This window comes from Lathamus discolor, chromosome 5, assembly GCF_037157495.1.
Source record: "Lathamus discolor isolate bLatDis1 chromosome 5, bLatDis1.hap1, whole genome shotgun sequence".
Classification (NCBI taxonomy): Eukaryota; Metazoa; Chordata; class Aves; order Psittaciformes; family Psittacidae; genus Lathamus; species Lathamus discolor.
Window position 1 is genome coordinate 11772490 of NC_088888.1, and position 19865 is coordinate 11792354.

A 19865-nucleotide genomic window follows, 5' to 3' on the forward strand; every position below is an offset into this window, starting at 1 on the left:
GGGGTGAGGGGCAGATCACCAGCATCCTTAACACCTCTGAGCCTGGCAGACACCTTTTTTTCAGCCACAGGCATTGTCATTTCCAGCCAGACCTGTGCTGCTGCCCAGCAAATCAGGCCTTGAATAATGGTGTGGTTGATTTAGTGCAGCAGCGTGTGCAAGCCAGCGGCTTGTCCCAGGGCTGTGACTTGTTATGAAACCTGTGTTTGTATCTTCTTCACTTCACAGAGGTAAAGAGGAAGCAGGCTTTGCAGTCATGGTATGCTGGAGTGCAGAGAGCGTGAAGCCTTGTAAGTGAGCATCGGCCACTGTGACTTGAAGTGGGGGTATTGGTGAAGCCAAACTTCTGGTGGGAAAGAATGAGAACAAGGATGCAAGCTCTAATGTACCTGTCCCCAGAGGGAGAAACAACAGAGATCCGTTCATTCACACCCCGTAGAAAAGCCAGCCTGGCCAGCTGTGTGGAACCAGAGAGAAATGCCCTGCCAGAGTCTTTCCTTGGAAGTGCATTTGCCGCAGGGCCTGGGCTGCAAAGCATTACAGCATGTCTTGTGCTCAAGGTCTCTGCCAGGGTGAGGGAGGCCATCGTGTGTGCTGTACTTTGAACAAGCAGACACCAACAGGTCTATTCCTTTGGCAGTTCCACTCATCCCAGTGCGTGTCGCACAAAGCCTCAGTGTCCTGTGCCGTAAGACTGTATTACAAAATACTTTCAGTGCTTTTCCAAGCCATCTCCAGGCTGCACTGCTGGAGCCTCCCCTACTCAGAAAGATGGGGTTAAATTCCTGACTACGGCCACAGCTGCAGCGTATGGTAGGAATTCCTGAGCCTCCTATAGCTGGTTTTCCTACAGTGAAGGTCAGAGGAGCTCAAAAGGGCAGAAACGTACTTCCTCCAAGTGTGAGTTTTTTCTTTCGTACCTTCCTAAAAGTAGATTTCTGCTGCCCGTAAAGCAAGCTAACGGAGCTGCCTTCAGTGAATGGGCTTTCCTCCTCACCCGTGAATGAGCTGTCCAAACAAGCATTTGGGGACCTCTGGAGTTGTATGAGGCAGTCCAGTTCCTTCACACAGCACTGCTCTGAGTGTGGGTTCAGGCAATTTCTGTTTTAAATACCTGATGGCTATTTTCTTTTCCTAATCTTCTTTAGAAGAAATACTACTGATGAGGCCCTCAGTGCCATGGGTTAGTGGTGGTCTCGGCAGTGCTGGGGTAAAGGGTGAATTTGATGATCTTAAAGGTCTTTTCCAACCTAGTCGATTCTAATTAGCCTCATCAAGAGTGAAGAACGTGATGCTTCATCCCCTGGCACTGCACGTTCCTTGATTGAAATGTGACAAGCTGGTGGGTTTTGTCTTTCCTCCATGAAGAAGAAAAGCTTGAGTGGGATTTGAAACCTGGTGTGAAACAGGTTTTGCTAAGAAAGTCATCTTAGAAAGCCATCCAGAACAACTGAGCCACCAGGGAGGGAACTGAAGGGAATGGATGCGATTTCAGCCTCCCTTCAGGAAGTGGCCACAGTGCCACCTTTCTGGGTGTGCTTTCTGGTTTTGGGTATAAAAAGGGATGAAGTGAAGCACTTTGCACAAGTCTTTATCAGACTCCACTATAACACATATTCTGAGCTTGAAAACAGGCATCTGTGCTCACAGTCACTGAACTTGCTAGACATTTTGACATGCAGTTTAGTGTGAAAAGGATCTCCTACTGGTTCTCTTCCTTAAAAACTGATCTTACAAACGATGAAAGACCTCAAGTTCCATTAAGCTCAATGCATGTGCTCAGCTGCTGGTAGGATTTTGTCCCTATGCTCGTATGGAGTTCCTGACTCTCCTTGGTAACATGTCAAATCTCATATTAGCCCATTGGTTCTTCACCAGGATCACAAGAATTACTGCCCCTTTGAAGAAAATGTAGAAATTATTACTTTTTAACTCGTGCTACTAACAGGCTTCATAACAGAGTCACAGACTGGGGCGAGTGGAAAGGGACCACTGCTGGCCTCGGCTCAAATCACAGCCAGCAAGAGCAGGCTGCTCAGGGCCTCATCCAGTTGAGTTTTGAATATCTCCAAGGACTGAGATCCCACAGCCTCCCTGGGCACCTGTTCCAGTGATTCATCACATTCCTGATAACCTTTTTTTCCTACTATCAAAGTCATAATCTCTTGGGTTTCAAATCGGCTCTGTTGCCTTTCATCCTTCTGCTGTACACCTCTCCAAAGAGTCTGGTTCTGTCTTCTCTAAATGCTCTCAGTTAACAGAATTTGGGTCACATAAGAAAGATGGGCAGAGTTGCAGACTGCGTTATCTGCACTGAGACTTCAGATATTATAACTCCAGGGGAATTAGTCTGAGCCACTGGTTCAGATGACCTTTAAGAGAGGAACAAAACCATACAGAAATCATGTTTGATCTGAGAGTCAGACATCGCTCAGAGCCTTGCACAGATCAAGGAATTCAGACCAGATCTGTCGCTAAGAAGAGCCAAAGGGAAACTCCTCCCCAAACAAGTTTCCAAATCCATTGTCCAGTTTTCTTTTTCAAAAGCCTGCGAGTGCCCCAACACTTTGAGGTGGTCACCTCTGAGTTGGCCCTTTGTCCTTCCAGGTGGATTTGATACGTGATGTTAAGTGATGGTCCCTCAGGAATGCAGATCCCTTTAGGACTGGCTGATGTAGTAGTCAAACACAGAGTAAAAGGCTGCAATTCTGTCAATGTTTTCAGACTTCAAGGCCAGCTCTGAATTCGGCTTCCTGCACTGGTCACCAAATATGGGATCATAAGAGTAAACTCTTGTGAAGCAGGAAACCTTAAAGAACCGTAAGTAAGGGGCCTTTTGGGAACTGTACTCTCAAGTGTCTGAAGAGCTTTAGTAAGTCTCTTCTGTTGAAGCTCACATTTTGGGCTGGTGTCACCTTGATAGATAACTGCATAATACAAAGTTATAAAGAAAATGTGTTGGGCATCAGGCTTAAGAACCCAACGAGACGTGTTGAGTGTATGTTTAACTCTAGACATGTAAGATCCATGCACATGAGGCTTGAATCAGGACTAGGGAGGGCAGAAAGCTTTGCTAGCTAGAGCAGCTATGGGCTTAGTTTGCTTATCCAGGCTCTGCAGGTAGAAGCAACCCTAGGGCTGCTTCGCACCCAGGTCCTCCCTGGCCAGGATGCTCTGACCTCCAAGGTGTCAGGCAGCCCAAAAAAGCTGGTGTAAATCAAAGTGCTGCTATACATCTCCTTTCTTTCTTCCTCTTACTTTGCCCTGAGAAGGGTACACTGTCATATACTGGGCTGTTTTGATTCCTGGCGATGTGAATAGAAACATGACGCATGCTAACTAATTAAGACCATTAAACTAAACAGCATTTTCCTCTGGGAGTACCATGAGCATTTCATGCCCTAGATAATTGACTTCAATATGCTTTCCCTTGGCTAGGAAATGCAAGTTTCTTGCTATGTTTCCTGCTGGTTTCGGTCACTCAATTCCTGATGTTAAAGAAGGAGATAATGGAAGTGATGATACCCCATTCTCATGGGGTATCATCGTTCTCCTACTCTGTAGGAGTCATGTACTCCTACAGACTTTTGGTTCAGTGGGGGTCTGAGCATTTCATCCTATCTGCAGTAATGATAATGGGCCTGTCTTAATAAGCAGCCACTGAGGTAAGTGTGCACACGACAACAAATTAGCAACTGCATGTGCAACCCTGGAAAGAGGAAGACTGGGACTCCACGATCAATTCCAGAGGTCATTGATTTGTTCGTCCTTTAATGAAATAGAGGATTTCTGGTTTCTGCCCTGCTCCCTGCAACCAGCTGATTGTGTTACAGACACTGTAAAGGAGGACTTCACTTTCCAAAAGCCACATTTGAAATGTAGCTATAGACCATGGAATCAGGCTGACACAGCACAGGGGACACAACCTGAGGAAGCTGAGAATAGCAACGAGGCGTCTGCCAAAGCTGACTCTGGGTCAGGCAGGAATAACTCCTTCTTTCAGACGGAGCAAAAGCTGGGATAAGGCAAAGTATCTGAAGACAAGATCTGGTGAGCAAACCTGGGGCCTTCCCCTCTGAAAAGTGCCAAGGCCAGTTTCTCAAGGCAGGCACATCAAGGCAGGCACGAGCTGCTTGTCCTCTGCATCGCCCCTCACAGCACTGGACCATAGCCTCTGGTGTTGTGGGAAGCCAGGGCCATGCAAGCTCTCTGCAGGTAACTGAAAGCTGATTGTACCCTAAATTAGCTGCCAGCAGATGAACATGTGCTGAGCCTCATGAAGCAGGGCTCCTGGTCTCAGCTCACTCAATTCTGGGGTCTGGCTGCCCATGGCCTCAGCAAAGAGGTGGATTGGTTCCCCTCCTACCCCTGCCAAGAGGTCAGTGTGCACAGGAATAACATGTATTGGTGGTAAAACTGGCTTTTACTGCCCTCATGCAGCTTTCCTCTGGGCAAAGAGAGGGCTTCAGTTTCCAGGGCTGCTAATCCTCAGTAAACTTCACCCAGTACCCAGAGAGATTGCTGCAGCTGGACTGAAAACTAACATCTTCCTCTGAAATGTGTTGCCTTTGGCAGGTCTGATGTATTTATCAAGCAGTCACTGATCATTGCTTCCTTTAATTTATGCCATATATTATCGCTGTCCTGTGGGCTTTAGGTCCCTGGTGTGCTTTATATATAGTCTATCTACAAACACAGAGCAAACAAAGTTAGTCTGATTGTACCTGATTTGCTCTAATGGGTACTCGGTGTTGACATTGTTATCTGAGGTCGGACATCGGGACCCCTGGGTTCCGCTTCCAGCCTTCCCTCTCTGTGCAATCACTACAGAGCAAGTTGTGTAAGTGGGATCTCTGGAGTGAGAACCCTGCAAGGGGCCTGAATTAGCGGCTGGATATCTTGCAGATTTGTGAATGTGTCAGATACCCTTAAAAAAGTTCATTTTCATTAAGACAAGGAAACAAACTATCCTTTAGGCAACCCCCTAACTCTCATTAGTCACAAAGGAAAACCGAGATTCCCTGTCAGGATTATACAGTTTAAAAGAAGACTGTCAAGACAAAATCCGTACTTGGAGATATCCATTGACATGGACTTGCGTGATTGTAATAGGGCTGAGAAACACGTCAGAAAGCAAACTCAATTAGATGACATGGTCAGTGCTCCCCATTGTGGCATTTTATGCAAGCAGATCACTGAAACCAGCTGATTACAGAGGAGCTAGTCTGGCTTTTTACCAAGTTACAACCAAGGCAGAAAATATACAGCTCTTCTAAATGAGTGTAAGCAGCGCTGAGCTCTTGGCTAAACCTGGGGTCCTATGGACCAGCAGCATCTTGCAGTTTTTTGGCAACTGAGGAAAAAGAACATACAAAGCTTCAGGGACCAGATGCATTTGTGCCTGAAGGCAACCAACAATGAGAGTGGGCCTGTAAGGAGAGCAATGAGGATAGGTCTGACAGGAAACCTCCTCATCAAGAGGCCAGGGAGATGAGCTATGGGGTAGTGTAGCCTCCACTGTCACCACTCACTTGTAGCACTTAATGAATTACTGCAATTAGTCATGTAATGGGTTCTCAGAGACCTGAAAAATCATCTGCTCACCTGGGCAGAACTGCAGTGTCTGAGCAAATGCAGGTCAGCCCTTTGCCTGACAAGAAGAGCTGGTGTGGGTACAAGCAAAGCAAAGTCTGTGTTCAGCTGATCTCAACTGCTTGTGTCCATCAAAATCTGATGGGATTTGGGTTTTGGATTAATGATAAGGACTAGCTGGGTCAGTAACTTGGCATGTTTCAACTCCATGTGCAGTTTCACTGCTTTAACAGAACCCAGGATGCTGTAAGAAATTGCTGTCGCAAACTGGGTTTGTTACAGAGGCTGGTGGTGTCTGTGGAAAGGGCCTATAGACCTGTACAGCCTAAGGAGCACGCATAGGACAGTGGAAATGTCATTTTCTTCTGTAGCTCATTAGCACAATGCTACTGAGAGTGTCACTGTCCGCTCTGTCCCTTTCAGGCTCTTATGTTTTGCTTTTCTTTATTCATTTTCAAGGACCCAAACTGGGAGCCATATCCAGACTCTCTTAAGTGGTATCTTGTGCTGCCCAAAGTGTACTTTGGCAGCTGTGCAGGAACAGAGGATACCTAGACTGCTGGCGCAGGCAGGGCAGGTATCTGCCATCCCAGGGGTGGTTATCTGCCATGGGGCCAAGTAACATGGTCCCTTAGTGAGGAGCCACAGCTTGGTTTCAAGCCTACATGGAGACAAGATGTATTTGATTGGAGCTTTGTACCGGGAAACTGCCACCCTTAACGGAGCTCATTCTCCATAATGCTATAGCATGGGACTGGCATGCACAGATCTCAGGGCATGAACTTCCCAACTCTCTCCCAGTTCCTGCTCCTGAACAATTCGAGTGTTGCAGCTGGTGCTTAATTTCTTTGGCAGCAAAGGTTTTTACAAGTGGCATCCACACAGGCAGGGCGCTTAACAGCCATGCTGCATCACATAGGGGAAAGATGGTGCTTGGGAGCGCAGGTTGGGGAGCAAGCTTCTGAGAAGTGTCCACACACGCAAAATAGCAAGGTGTACTGTGTACATGAACTGTGCCCGAGGCTGACCAAATGGCTGTGGGATTAGTCCTGGATTTGGGAGGGCTGTCATCTGCTTTTTGCTTGGATGTGGTTACTTATTCTTGTTGGCAGGTAGCAGAAATCAAGAAGAGACCACAGCTGCCTACTTGGCGAGTGCTCATCCATCTCCAGCTCACCAGACTGAGCATTTCAAAGGGGCCCTGCAGTGAGACTGAGGATCATCTCTTCCCCGTGTTATGTCTCCTCATGACCATCATTAATCAGGTCGGGGTTTAATCTCCAAAGCTCAACGTTTTGTGTCTCTTTTAACATTTGGCACTTAGGAGAGCTCTAAATGAGTTCTTTCAGCATTACTTTGCTACAACATCTGCCTTTAGCTGTAGATGCTGTGGTTTAATTAACTTGCCAGGAGACAAATTTCTTTTCACCCTTTTTAATTTCCCACTCTCTACTCTCATCAAATAGTCATTTGTGTCTTGGTTGCCTCATGGGGACTGTAAAACAGGGATAATGGCACAGTCTTCCCTATACGGGGATAATGTCAGAGGGAATAACCTCAGAGCCTGGCAAGCACCCAGATACTACAGCAAGCACTGTGGCTGCACTCAGCTCCCTGCCACTGACTTCAGACTACGATCTGCCCCAGGCTCAGGATGTGTAAGTCGCACCACTGCTTTGTTACCACTGTATTTACTGAGGCAACGCTGTCCAGTTAAACTCCCAGCCAGTCTGAAATGCTGCTTCTCCTCTATCACCCCCTCCTTCCTTGCTTCTTCCCACATCTATTTTCCCAGGCGTCTGGAAAGCTATAATAAACAGGTTTATTTAAAGAAGCTTTCTAAGGAATGGGGGAACCATGAGAGCTGCTTCCCAGAGAGCTCTGTGCTGGTCTGTAGTACAAAATTGCTCGGGAGGTTTGAGAAGGAAGTCAGCTCTGGGCACCAAAACTTCACCTCTGTCCCGCAGGAACACTCAAAGTTCAGTTTAAGAGATTGCATATGTTAGTTATCATCCAGGAGAGAGGAGCCGTGGGGTGGTATTAAGCTCTTCAAAGCATTTTTTAGAACCCCCAGACAGGAAGATAAGCTCTCTGATTTACTCAGTGGGAAGAAAAGACAATATGACACTTGGTTAGATGTGGGGTGCATGATTTTGCACCCCTTTCCCATTGGCATAGTCTCACTGATGTCAACAATCACTCGCATAAGCAAGGAAGACATAGCTGAGCCATAGCAGTTGTTGACTGTAGCCTGTTGCCTAAATGCAAACAGGGTCATACCAGCCACCCTGATTAAGTGCAGCAGCATGAAAGAAGTGGATCATCCACATAGACAGGATAACCCAGCACTGAATGGGGTTTTGTTACAGAACTCTCAAGCTGCCCAATATCACAGGCAGATAATGTAAAATCTCCCCGCAGGCAACAAATCCAGACTTGAGCAAGAACAGTTTTGACTCCTCTGCAGGCTATAAGCAATCATGTTCCATATATATGTCCAGCATTTTCTCACCCTTTATGACATGCTCAGCAGGGTGGAAATCTTGTAGGAAGGCATCTCAAGCATGTCAGAAATGGAGCCTGAAGCAACACAGTCTGGAGAATTTAGTCTCAGGGTCCTGTCAGCACAATGTGAGGAGAAGCATTTAATCCTGTGACACTAAAGAGATATCTTATGGCTTCCTGGTACCAGGAATTTGACCCACTTCCCTCTGGCTTTTAGAGGACTCTAGTGCAAAATGGCCCAAAAAGGAAAAGACAGATTACTGTGGTGTCCTGAAGTCACAAATCAGGCATCTGAATGCTTGGCATTGAGTTTCACATAATGAAAGTCAGCACTGTCAGAGCTGGGTTTTCTTTGGTTGCTCTTTCCTTCTTTGCTTGTTTTGGGGAGGGAAGCAGGTAATAGAAGAGGGCCTCAGGAGGGAGCATCCTAAAGGTGTGATCCCTATATAATCACGAGCCCAGAAACAAAGGCTTTAAGAAAACCACCAAATATCCTGACATTTTGGTTAGACCCTTTGGTTAGATCCCCTTCCTCACCCACGCTCCTGTCCGCAGCACAGTGAACTGTGGGAGCCCATGGCTGTGAGTGTGATATGGATTTTTCCTGGCTCATTGTAAGCACCTGCAGCCAGTTTGTTATCTCAGAATCAGTATTTGGAGAGAAGCAAAACTTATCTCTTGGGATTTTGATGCTGTAACCCATTTCTGCTCTGGTAAAAGAGGAAAAGCAAATCATTGGTCTTAGATGTCCACATAGAATCATAGAATAGTTAGGGTTGGAAAGGACCTCAAGATCATCTAGTTCCAACCCCCCTGCCTTGGGAAGGGACACCTCACACTAAGCCATCCCACCCAAGGCTTCGTCCAACCTCGTCTTGAACGCTGCCAGCACTTTGGGATCCCAAAAATCAGCAGTGCATTGAGATGGGAATATTGTTAGAAGGGGATGTAGACAGCCTCCATGGGACCATCAAAATCTTTCCCTCTTTAGCTGTGCCTGCTCCTTCTGCAGCCTCTGGTAAAACCCAGCAGCCAAATACCAGAGATCTTGACATATGGAATTTACTTAAAGGGATGGTCCCCAAGGAAACTGGCCTTGCAGATGCTGCCAGAGCATTCTCAGTTTGATAACAAAACATAGCATCCTCAGGGCTGTTTGTGTTACCCAGGGCCCTGTGTGAGCACTAACTCACTGGTCCGCCCCACCCCTGGCCTAGGAGTGGGGAAGGGATGTGTTGTGATCCACATGTCACACTTGGGAAACAGAGGCAGAACAAGGCAGATCTGTTGAGATCCATAGATTCATGAAAGGGATTAATGTGGTTTGGCAGCTCCAACACCACAAATCAAGGGGACAGTTTGCCTAGAGAGGAAATTGCATTGCAGTCAGAAGAATCGTAACACTATCATTCTTTTTGTGTAGACATCCCTGTTTCAAGGCAAGACTTACACTGGTTATAACCATACAAAGTAATGCATTTTCAAAGTAAGATTGAAAAGGTGGAAAGTCCAGAGCTTTGAGCTTGATCCTTTCAAGTGGTGTGTTTCAGCTCATTCGTGCAGAAGAACCATCTACCCCTTTCAAAAGGAAAATCCACTAAACCCCATTTTGTGTGGCATTACTTTAGTGGTTTGCATTCTCAACCAAAAAAAACAGGCTAAACTTTGAACAACCATTTGTTACCGACACTTTCTTTGCTCGTTTTTATGCAAAGAAAACAAGCCTGTGTGTGTCTGTGTATGGCTCTGTAGACTGCTCCTTGGTATCTCACAGATCCCTGCTGGCCTCCAGGCTGCAGGTTGTGAAGCAGTGCTTTGGTATTTAGACAGGGCTGCCTTTCCCTTAGAAGCAGAAATGGCCCCAGCCAGAGGAGACACTAACAAGAAGCCATTTCTCTCTTGCTCAAACTCTATAAATAAATACCATATATATACATAAAGAAAAAAGTATTGTCAGAGAAGCTGGACAAATTCTTGGAAGAAAACTTCCCCCCAGGACGATGGCATGCAGGAAATCCCTGTGCCACAAATCTCAGGAGGCTGGCAAACACCTGGGAGAGCAACTACTGCTTGCTTGGCCTTTCTTGTGCCAGCTCTTGGGAGAGGCAGGATCCGAGTTAAACAGGCTCAGGACAGAGCCAGCGCTTCCTTGTGTGTAATTTGCTTTTCTCATGGAAAACTGCGGGTGGAGCAGGATGGCAGCAGGTTTGTTGAAATGGGTCAATGCAACTTTTCACCTTCAGACTGGGCAGAGCCCCTGGCACACAATGGATGCGGTGCAGCCACCTCCAGCTCCTGCTCAGATCCTGTAGATCAGAGCCCTCTGGGTCTTTCACTTTTCTCCGGTGTGGGACTGATCCACCCCTGAACCACTGTGTCTGCTGCACGACTGTGAGAAGTAACTAGAAATAGCGAAGGCTGCTGTAGTGAGCGCTTGTACCTGATGGTGTGTGCGCAGCACCATCTAGTGATGGACAGTGATTTGTTTCTTCCTCCTTCCCCAGGGATGCATCCAGGGTACCTTCCATCCCCGGCACTCTGCTGGCTACAGGGGGTTGAAGGATTCCTTTGTTCATAGCAAACGTGTGACAGCCTGGGAGGTGGGAAGCGAAGGACTGGAGATGTGTTACGCGTTACCATCTCGGGCCATACAGGTTTGCCGAGATGCTGGTGTGCAAGTCCAGTTGATACCTGCGAGGTGTCTGAAGCCCACCCGGGACCATGCTTTAGCTGAACCCTAATTCCAAAATCATTATAAAACTAAGGACAAATATCCAGGGATTGGAACAATTCCAGTGTTCTCCTCTTCGTTTCTCCAGCGAAGCTACGGAATCAATGCCCTCTGCTGATGCTAGAGGATATTGCCTCCCGTAAGAGCGAGAAAAGACAACATTGAACTCATCCAAGAGCTCTTTCTTGCTTTCTCCAGCAACCATACTGTTATCCCAGCGAAACTGGAGGGAACTCCGCCTTGGGTGAAATCGTGTGGCCAGCAAAGGCGGAGGGGCTGCACGGATCCCCCCAGGCTTGGGCGCTCCGCTCTCCTCTGCAGGCTCTGCCTGGGGTGGCTGGGGAGCCGACACGAACCCCCGAGTCCTCCCCGGCTTACGGAGCCGCAGGGGCTCGCCTGTAGCCTCCCCCGTGCCCCGGGAGCTGCCGTTCCCCGGGGGTGACGGCCGCCGGCCGGCCTCGCCTCCGGGCACGGACCGCTCCGCGCAGGGGCGACCGGGCTGTAGGACCCTGCGGAGCCCGACTCTGGGGCCACACGTGACGCGCCGCCGCTCCCACCCCCCATTGATACACGGTACCAAACCGGAACGTTCCAGGCGGCGCCAGGCGCGCCGAATCGAGCTGCCGAGCGGCAGATCCGGCCGGGCGCTGTGGCGGCGGGGCGCGCTCGGCGCTCGGCTAGCTCCCCCGCGGCCGAGGGGAGGTTGGCGGGAGGGGGTGTCGCGGTGCGGTGTGTGGCAGCGATGGCGGAGCCCGCGGAGAAGCCGTACCGGGCGGAGTACGCCAAGAGCGGCCGCGCCTCCTGCAAGAAGTGCGGCGAGAGCATCGCCAAGGACTCGCTGCGCCTCGCCCTCATGGTGCAGGTACCGCGCGGCGGGGCCTGCGCGGCGGGCAGGGCGCCTGGAGGTGAAGCGCGGCGGAGGGGCGGCCCGGGGGCGCGCACGGCGCTCTTTGTTGGCAGCGCGGAGAGGGCAAGGCGAGCCGAGGGTTCTGCTGGGGCTGCCGGCAGTGTGATGGGGTTGCACGGCGCACGGAGCGGGGCTGTGCTGCGCTTGGCAGTCTGAAAGCGAAGCCGTGTTACGCCGGCCGCGGGTTATTTTGCCTTTTGGGGGCGAGACTGATGCGGTTTCCTCTCAAAATGAAGGGCCCCGTCTGGCCTCGGGGGACTGGGAGCCGGGCACGGAGCTGGGCAGCCGATTTATCCGGCCTGAAATCGCGTCCTGCGGTGCGAGATGGCGAGGGAATCGGTGTGTCTGCAGGGAAGGCAAGCGCCGCTCCCCTGGGGCGATGGATGGATGGATGGGTGTGCGGAGGAGGGAAGCGCAGCCTCCCTCGCCATTCCCAGTCGGGTGACCCTCAGCCTCTGCTTGGCGAGGGAGATGAAGGAGCTCTTGCAGCATTCGGGTGGTGCAGAGCCGCAGCGGGCTGAATCTGGCGTGTGTCGCAGTGTCTGGTGAAAGGTAAAACGATGCCGAGACGTGTATCTGGAGAACTAGCAAGGATACGGGGTGCGGACGCTGGAGCGAAGCCCTGCAGATGGGCGCCCTGGCTCCCATCGCCTGAGGAGCAGTGGCTGAGAACAGCGGCCGAGGGTGGCCTGTGACCCCGGGAGAGGCTGCGCTTGGAGGTGAAGGGCTCAGTTGCCCCTTGCCTGAGTTGCCCGGGTTGGAGGCAGGCGCTGATTCCTCAGGGGGGAAATCCCCTCCTCTGCTTTTGTTCCCCAAAGCCTCATCCCTTGGGAAGGCTGTGGAGCCGTTCGGTGCCAAGCTGTAGCGTTTGCTCACACGTGTTCCTGATGCCTTTTCTTTTGTTTCTCCTGCTGCTCTCTGGAAGTGTCCAATCTCCTCCCCAGCTCCCACTGCTGCTTCTCCGGTTCCCTCGCATTTGTTATCCCTTCCTGCCTTCCCCAGTAAGTTCAGATGTTGTGGCCTTTCCTCAGCCTGCTGGAGCACAGCATGTTCATGGAGTGAGGTTTCGTAGGGTTGGTTTTATTGGGTGATCTCCTGGGGGCTGCTGAGACCGTGCCATCTCTCACAGAGCCACTGCCTTTTGGTCAGCCATCTCCCCAAAGCTGCTGGTCTTGCACCAACCACCTATAATTTACTTCTGCAAAGGGCTTCTTCTCCCCACTGCCAGCTCTTGTGCTGACAGAGCGCTTTTCACACCCTGCTGCTGAGCATCCCCCTCAGAGGCCCAAATTTCACCAGAGCACACATCCCCTGTGTTTCCTCTTGGGGAAATCCCCTGCAGAACAGCCTTTGCACTGCCTTCAGTGCACTGAGGTCTGCAAATCATGCATAAGAAATTAAAGGGATGCCCAGACAGTTGTTATGTGGGTGCCATTTCTATTATAACCACTGTTTGGTTTTGGTTCCTCAAGTGAAGAGCTCTGAATGGCAGTGGGATGCTCAGCGTTCGGCACCCAGGCCCTGCAGGTCTAGCACAGCTTCCACTTTTGCTTCCAGCTGGAGCTGAGCGGTGTCTTTTATCTGCATGTGTAGTGTGAAAGTGAATCTGTCTCTCCTTCTTCCGTAGTTTGTTTAGGAAACTATGGTCTAGAGATAGGTGAGCTGGGAGAAGTTGTGTAAACAAGGTCTAGCTCACTTGGAGTTTTCATTTCCCATACAAAGATCTACTCCCTGCTTGCATGGTTGATTTAAAAACTGAGCCATGTCTGCCCCTCTCCGTGACCTGCAGTGCCTTGTGCCCCCAAAGCCTTGTTTAGGGACAGAGCCATGAGGGACTTCAGGAGAGCTCCAAACACGAGCCCAGAGCTCCAACTTTCAGTGCCAGAGCTGCCTGTGACTTCCAGATGCATTGGGAGCTACTGCAGTGCTGTGAGGGTAACTGATAATCCTGGCTTGTGGGAAGAGTCCATCTGGAAATGCTAATGTCCTCTTACAGTTTTGGTTGATGGTCAGTTGTATTTGGGGCTCCCAGCTCTTCTAGTCCCATGCTGTGGTCATCAGAACCCTTTCCTCATTCTTCCTGCTCATACATGCTCTTGTTATCAGCTTGGAGATCTCCCTCCTGTTGGTGAGTGATATGTAGATGCTTTCCTAGGTCATTAATTCTGTATCATTGCTAATAACAATTACACAGTACTCAGTATTATTAGTACAGCAGTTGTTTGCGTGTAACTCGGAGCCAAACCACTGCACAGCTGTTTTGTCTGATGGGTCTCCAGAGTGAATGATGCCAGGTTGGTACTTAATGTGTGTGAGGCAAGAGCCAGTGGAGCACTTCCACGATGAGGCTGGTGCAAGGCAGGGTGCTCTGGACCTGCATTTTGGGAAGCGTTTGGGTGATGCTTCTGTCCTGATCCAGGACTCTTGGGCTCTGGTGTTTCCCTGAAGTTTTGCCTTTGGCTTCTGCAGCTCCCTCAGGAATTTTTCCAGGCCACAGTCCTTGGAGCTGCTCTTCCTGTCTTGTGCTTGGTGACAGGCTGTAGGGTATGGACCCCATCATCTTGCTGGAGAAGTGGCTCTCAAAGGGATGGTGTGGTGCACTCCGAGGTCCTGCCGAGCATGGCCAGCAGCCTCAGAGGGGGTTGTAGCAGCTGAGCCACGTGCTGTGACTCCTGTTACTTTTCCCGTTTTGCTTTGCGCATGCCTGCAGATGCTCCGATTCTCAGAGAAGAAACCTCTCCTTGTCTGCTCAGGGTTGGTATGGCCACGCTGAGGCTATGACCTTTCTGTTTTGAGTAAAACAGATGGTCTAAGCAGCAGGGTGATGAACTGGTTAAGCTAGGTAAATGCTTCATCCTTGTCTGTCCCATCTGGGATCTCTCCAGCAGCTTGTCTGTTGTATTAGATTTTCTTCTTAGACTTTGTCCTAAATAGTATCAATCTCCTAAATATATATACATATAAAAATCACTTTACTCAGTCTTTTTTATCTTGTTTTGTTTTCCCCTCCTTGATCCTGTCCCGTTGCTTCATCCTGCCACAATGTGCTTTCTTCCTAGTCTCCCATGTTTGATGGCAAAGTCCCTCACTGGCACCACTACAGCTGCTTCTGGAAGCGGGCTCGAATCGTGTCCCATGCAGACATTGATGGCTTCCCGGAGCTCCGGTGGGAAGATCAGGAGAAAATCAAGAAAGCCATTGAGACTGGAGGCCCTGGAGGAGGTAAGCAGAGGTCTCCTGGTGCTTGGCGGTTCAGCTGGAACCGTGCTCCCTCTTCTCAAGCTGTTATTGTGGTTATTTGATTGCTATGTCTCTTCAGCAAGTGATGGTGGAAGAGTTGGGGTGGTGTCTCCACACTCCAGGGCTAGGACACTGGCAGTATCGTGTTGAATCAATGAGGGAAAAAGCCAAGTCAGCTGGCAGATGTACTGCCAAATATTTCTTGTTATCACAATTGGTGTATTTTGTTCTCAGTTCTTTAACAAATGCTATTATAAGTATGTTGTTTTAGTGGTACCTTCACTGCAGGGTATGGTTCCAGTGGCACTTTGAATTTGTTACACTGGTAACTGGTGAGTCAGGGGAGCAAGTGGGAAGATTTAAGTACAGACCAGACTAAACTCACTGTGTCTCAGTTGTAGATTGATGTTTGCCTGTTGAAATGTAGAAATGCAGAAAGAAACTGGCAGTGGGAAGAGGAGTTCTGCTTCGAACCAGAGCTATTTGTGACTCCCATTACAGTCAAGGCTTCAGTAAGATCTCATTTTACACTACTTTCAGGGAACAAGTAAAAAGGTTCAGCTCTGTGCACCCTTGAAAGTCTTTTAAAAACACTAAATAAGCAATCCTGTACAGTTGCGACTTGGCTGTTTTTGAAGAACTCTTCCTATTATAAAAGCACTTTTGAACATGGAATGCTTACCTTGCTCTGTGCTCACATTCTTGACAGATGAGTCGTGGGAACACAGGTTTATTAATCCAGACTGCTAACAATCTGGGACACAGAATAAGAAAATAAGGGAATGCCTTTTAAAGCCGAACGCTGTATTTGCTTTGTTCTTCAGGGAAAGGAGGGGAACAGGAAGGAGGTGGCAAAGCTGACAAGAGCCTAAATGACTTTGCTGCAGAATATGCCAAGTCTAACAGGAGCACTTGCAAAGGCTGTGAACAGAAAATAGAAAAGGTAAAAAGACTTTTCTTCTCCATCTCTTGTCTTTTCTCCCACCATTTCCAATTCAAGGAGTGACTTTTGTAATTGCTTCCTGTCTCTCCTGCGTATGGAAAGCACTCGCAGAGCTGCATTTCTGTGTCTGAGGAGCAGCTGTATCCTGGACAGCTGACAGTAAAGGCATCCCTCGGGCGCTGTAGTCTGGCTTCAAACCTGCTCATGCTTCCTTTCACTTGGGTCTTAGAGCAGACTGGAACACTGCTCACCAGCATTTCTGTGGCAAGAGAGCTGCTGCTGACTGCAGCTTTTCCTGCTTGTTGCAGCAGTGCAAAGGTGTTTGCCTCCTACTTCACCAGACCAGCTCTGTTTGTGTGCGGTGCATCCATATTAACTCCAGGAAAGCAGACAAAAGCAGTGATGCAGCCCTGTAGCTGATACGTGTCTTGGTCTACTTTTAAAGACAGTTGGCAAAATGAAGTTGTGAGGCTATGAATAGACCAGTTGGGTAGAGTTGGTAAGGACCAAACACCAGTGCTGGTGTGCTTGTATCTGCAGAAACATTGCTGACTTGTGTAGACATTTCCTTGTTGGAGCATGAAGTATTGCATTCTAAAAGCACCCAGTACAATTATTCGTGGGGCATCTGAAAAGTAATCTGCAGTAAGATGGGATGAAATCGTATTAGTGCTGGTGCTTGAGAGGTAGGGACATAATGTTTCAGAGGTGCCTGCATGGGGTTTGGTCATGTGAGTTTTGCTTGGTCAGGCTTACTGGGAGTTGGAGTAAAGACTACAGGGTTACCCATTTTGAGTGCTTTTTGAATAGAAAACTGTCTAAAAAGCTGTGTGTTCAGCCTACAAAGGGTATTGAAGCAAGTAGAGGAACTGTGGTGAAAGGGCTTGAGCAAAAGTTGCAGGCTTTGATAGAGGAGCTTGCTATTTTACAGGTGTTTAGGAAGCATCATGTCGGTAACTTCTTAACACCCAGCTCCTTCCAGAATGGCCTAACAATTGCTCTTGTGTTGCTTTAACCTCCATCAGGGCCATATCCGGATTTCCAAGAAGATGGTGCATCCTGAAAAGCCGCAGTTGGGAATGATCGATAACTGGTACCACCCAGACTGCTTTGTGAGCCGCCGAGCTGAGCTGGGCTTCCTCCCAGCGTATGGGGCCACCCAGCTCCTCGGCTTCAGCATCCTGAAAGCGGAAGATAAAGAAACTCTGAAGAAGCAGCTCCCAGCTACCAAGAGTGAAGGGTATGTGGGCAGTGTAAGGAATTGCATAGTGCAGAGGAGCCATTGACTGCCTTCAGATACACCCATGACGAATGTTTTGTTACACCGTTGTTTCTGTTAGGATATTGGTCGCAGGAGGATTTGGTCCTTCCTGTGACCTTAGGTAGATGACAACAGACAAATTCCCCATCCCTGGGAGTGTGCAGTCCTCTTGCCTTCTGCAATTGCCTTGAGAAAATGCACAGACCAGCAGCTGTGACTTGGAAAGCTGATGTAGGGCTTTCAACCATAACATAATGCGTGCTTAATACAAATGGATACAGGGCTCTGTGCCTCCCTCTGTGATGCTGTTATCAGTGATGGTTTCTCTGCTCTAATCACTTGTTTGAGAATTGATTTGACATATCTTATCTATGAGCTGCTGATCTGTGACAGGCATTGAATCTAATAATGGTGTTTACTGACCAAGTGGTGCTTGCACTTGGATGTTTTTGTTTGCTGAATCTTTTGTGGTATGCCTGAAATTTCTTTGCCTTGCATTGAAATTCTTAATGGAGGTTCTTGACAGGACGTGTACTGACAGAGAAGCGCTTCCAGGTGACTTGCTAGCTTTGGTCAATCCTTCTCTGTTAATGAAAGCTTTTGTTACTTGTTTTTGAAGTGACATTGCCTGGAGTCATGATTCATAACGTAAGCCAGTGTTGCATTGTCCCCATGGGGAAGAAATGTTAGGTGGTTTTTGGGTCCTATCGTAAAACATTGGGCTTCCCCATGTACTGAATTCAGCTCTATGTGAAACGGTCCAGTGAGACTGATGTCAGGTTCTGAGAAGCCATAACCACATCAAATCTGTGCAGTGTTTGTCAGTATTGATCCTCCAGATACGTGCCAGATGGTCGTGGTGTGCTGTTCAGAGCCTTGTGTGTATTAATTGCATCCTCAGCCATAGGTAACAGGGCAGAGTGCACATCAACTGATCTATGTGTTGTTAAGAGGCTGCAGCTTCCACCCTTCATTCTTGGTTGGCAAACAGTTGCTCCAGAACGTTCAGCAGTGGTGCAGGTGTTGTGGGGAGGGTGCTGCAGTGCTGCAGGAGCTGGTCAGGTTCTACAATTCAGCCTCATGAGACTGAGACAAGCTGTCTGCATCTGCCTGGCAGCCTGCTGCTGTCTTTTCATACAGCCATTTTACCTCAGGGTCTGTTGCAGCATGTAAGTCCAAGTACAGGGTTTTAATGCACTTGCAGCTTTTCGAGCAGTCCTTTGCTTTTTGTGCCAAGGTGCGTGTTCTGCTTTGTCCTAGAACAGTGTGTGAGTTTAATAGGGTTATTCGTAGCTTTTCCCCATGCCTTCAGCAAAGCTCTAGGGATTTGACTGTGCATGTGTTTCTCTTGTCTGCCCTGACTCTCCCTTTCTGGGCCACTTCTGGGATGCCCTGCAGAATGTGAAGGCATTTGTATGGACAGGGCACAGCATGGTTTGCCAAGTCACTGTGTAAATAAAAGCCTAGAATTGCAATGGAAGAAAGCTCAGTATGGTGATGCAGGGTGATTGAATCGGGACCTAAAGCCAGAAAAGCAGCAGGAGGTCTCATCTTCCCTGCTTTCTAAGCACTGCAGGAACAAGCCCCTCAACTGTGAAGGTGCTGGCTGGCTCCTACGCTCCGCTACTTCTGCTGTTTGAGCTGTGTGCTTTAGCCAAGGTATTAAGGGTCAATTGGAAAAACAGTTGTCTGTTAAAAAACTGAGAGTGTAAATAGAATGAGTGGAGAGGGGTGGTGTGCTTCCTACCTGGTGAGTGCCTGCCAAGAAAGCACAGCACTTCTGGAGCAGATGAAACACCCCAGAAGATTGAATGAGATGCAGTTACCTCAGATAAGTCATGTCATGCATTCAGTCTGATAATGACAGAAATGATGTTAAGGGATCTGTTGCAGGTGAGATGCTCAAAGTGCTCTTTAAAGGTGTTTCTAATTGTGCTGCATCCAGATTATATCATGACTCGGGTGTCTCTGCGATTCTGATTTGACACATCCAGGTTCGTGTGCTGCTTCTGTGTGTCTAGCTGGTACTCTTGAGGAGGAGCTCAGGCTTTGGGACTGCCCTGTGTGTAAGGGTGGCAGTGTGACATGCCTATTGCAGATGAGAGAAGTGAGGTGCTGGGCAAACCCCTCTGAAGGGCAAAATGGGAAGGTTTCCTGCAAGGATCCTGGCTCCTTTCCTTGGTCATCTCTAGGTGAGACATGCTGGCCTTCCCCTGGACTGTGGGCTGTTGTGCCTGAGCACCAGCACTTTCAAGCTTGAGGAAGGAGGATCTTGTGTCCTTGCCAGTAGCTTCTCTGTGGAAAGACTGCCTGTTTACTGATGTAGGGAATGAAGTAGCAGCTTGCAGGCTCTGTTTGACTGTGCTTCTTCAGTAGCATGTGGCATTTTGGCTCCTTCCTTTATTTTCTGCCTCTTTTGTTCGGGTGGGGTTAGCGCTCCAGACAGGAGCAAGGTGTCATTCTGGAGATGCGTCATGCAGTATCCGATTAACTGCAGGGGTTTCCTGAGGCAGACGGTGAGTACTCACCAACCATCTGGCTGTGCGTTACAAGGAGGAGGAGAAAAGGGGAGTTCTTGTTCCTCCCTGTGTTGCCTTCCTGCTTTATCCAGGGTCGTTGTGACTGTCCTTTCCAGCCATCATTTTCATTGTCAGGAGATGAACCTGATGCTAAGGAAGGGCCAGGC

General features: G+C 48.9%; 1 protein-coding gene across 1 annotated transcript in view; it reads left to right on the plus strand.

The window, feature by feature from the left end:
* Positions 1 to 11507: 11507 nt before the first annotated feature.
* The window catches only part of PARP1 (poly(ADP-ribose) polymerase 1), a 32008-nt gene continuing 23650 nt past the window's right edge, over positions 11508 to 19865 (plus strand). Inside the window, exons 1-4 of the mRNA XM_065679760.1 lie at positions 11508 to 11690; positions 14795 to 14957; positions 15800 to 15918; positions 16944 to 17158. Of these exons, the coding sequence (XP_065535832.1) occupies positions 11571 to 11690; positions 14795 to 14957; positions 15800 to 15918; positions 16944 to 17158 (617 nt within the window). The 5' untranslated portion in view covers positions 11508 to 11570. The remainder of the gene's footprint in view (positions 11691 to 14794; positions 14958 to 15799; positions 15919 to 16943; positions 17159 to 19865) is intronic.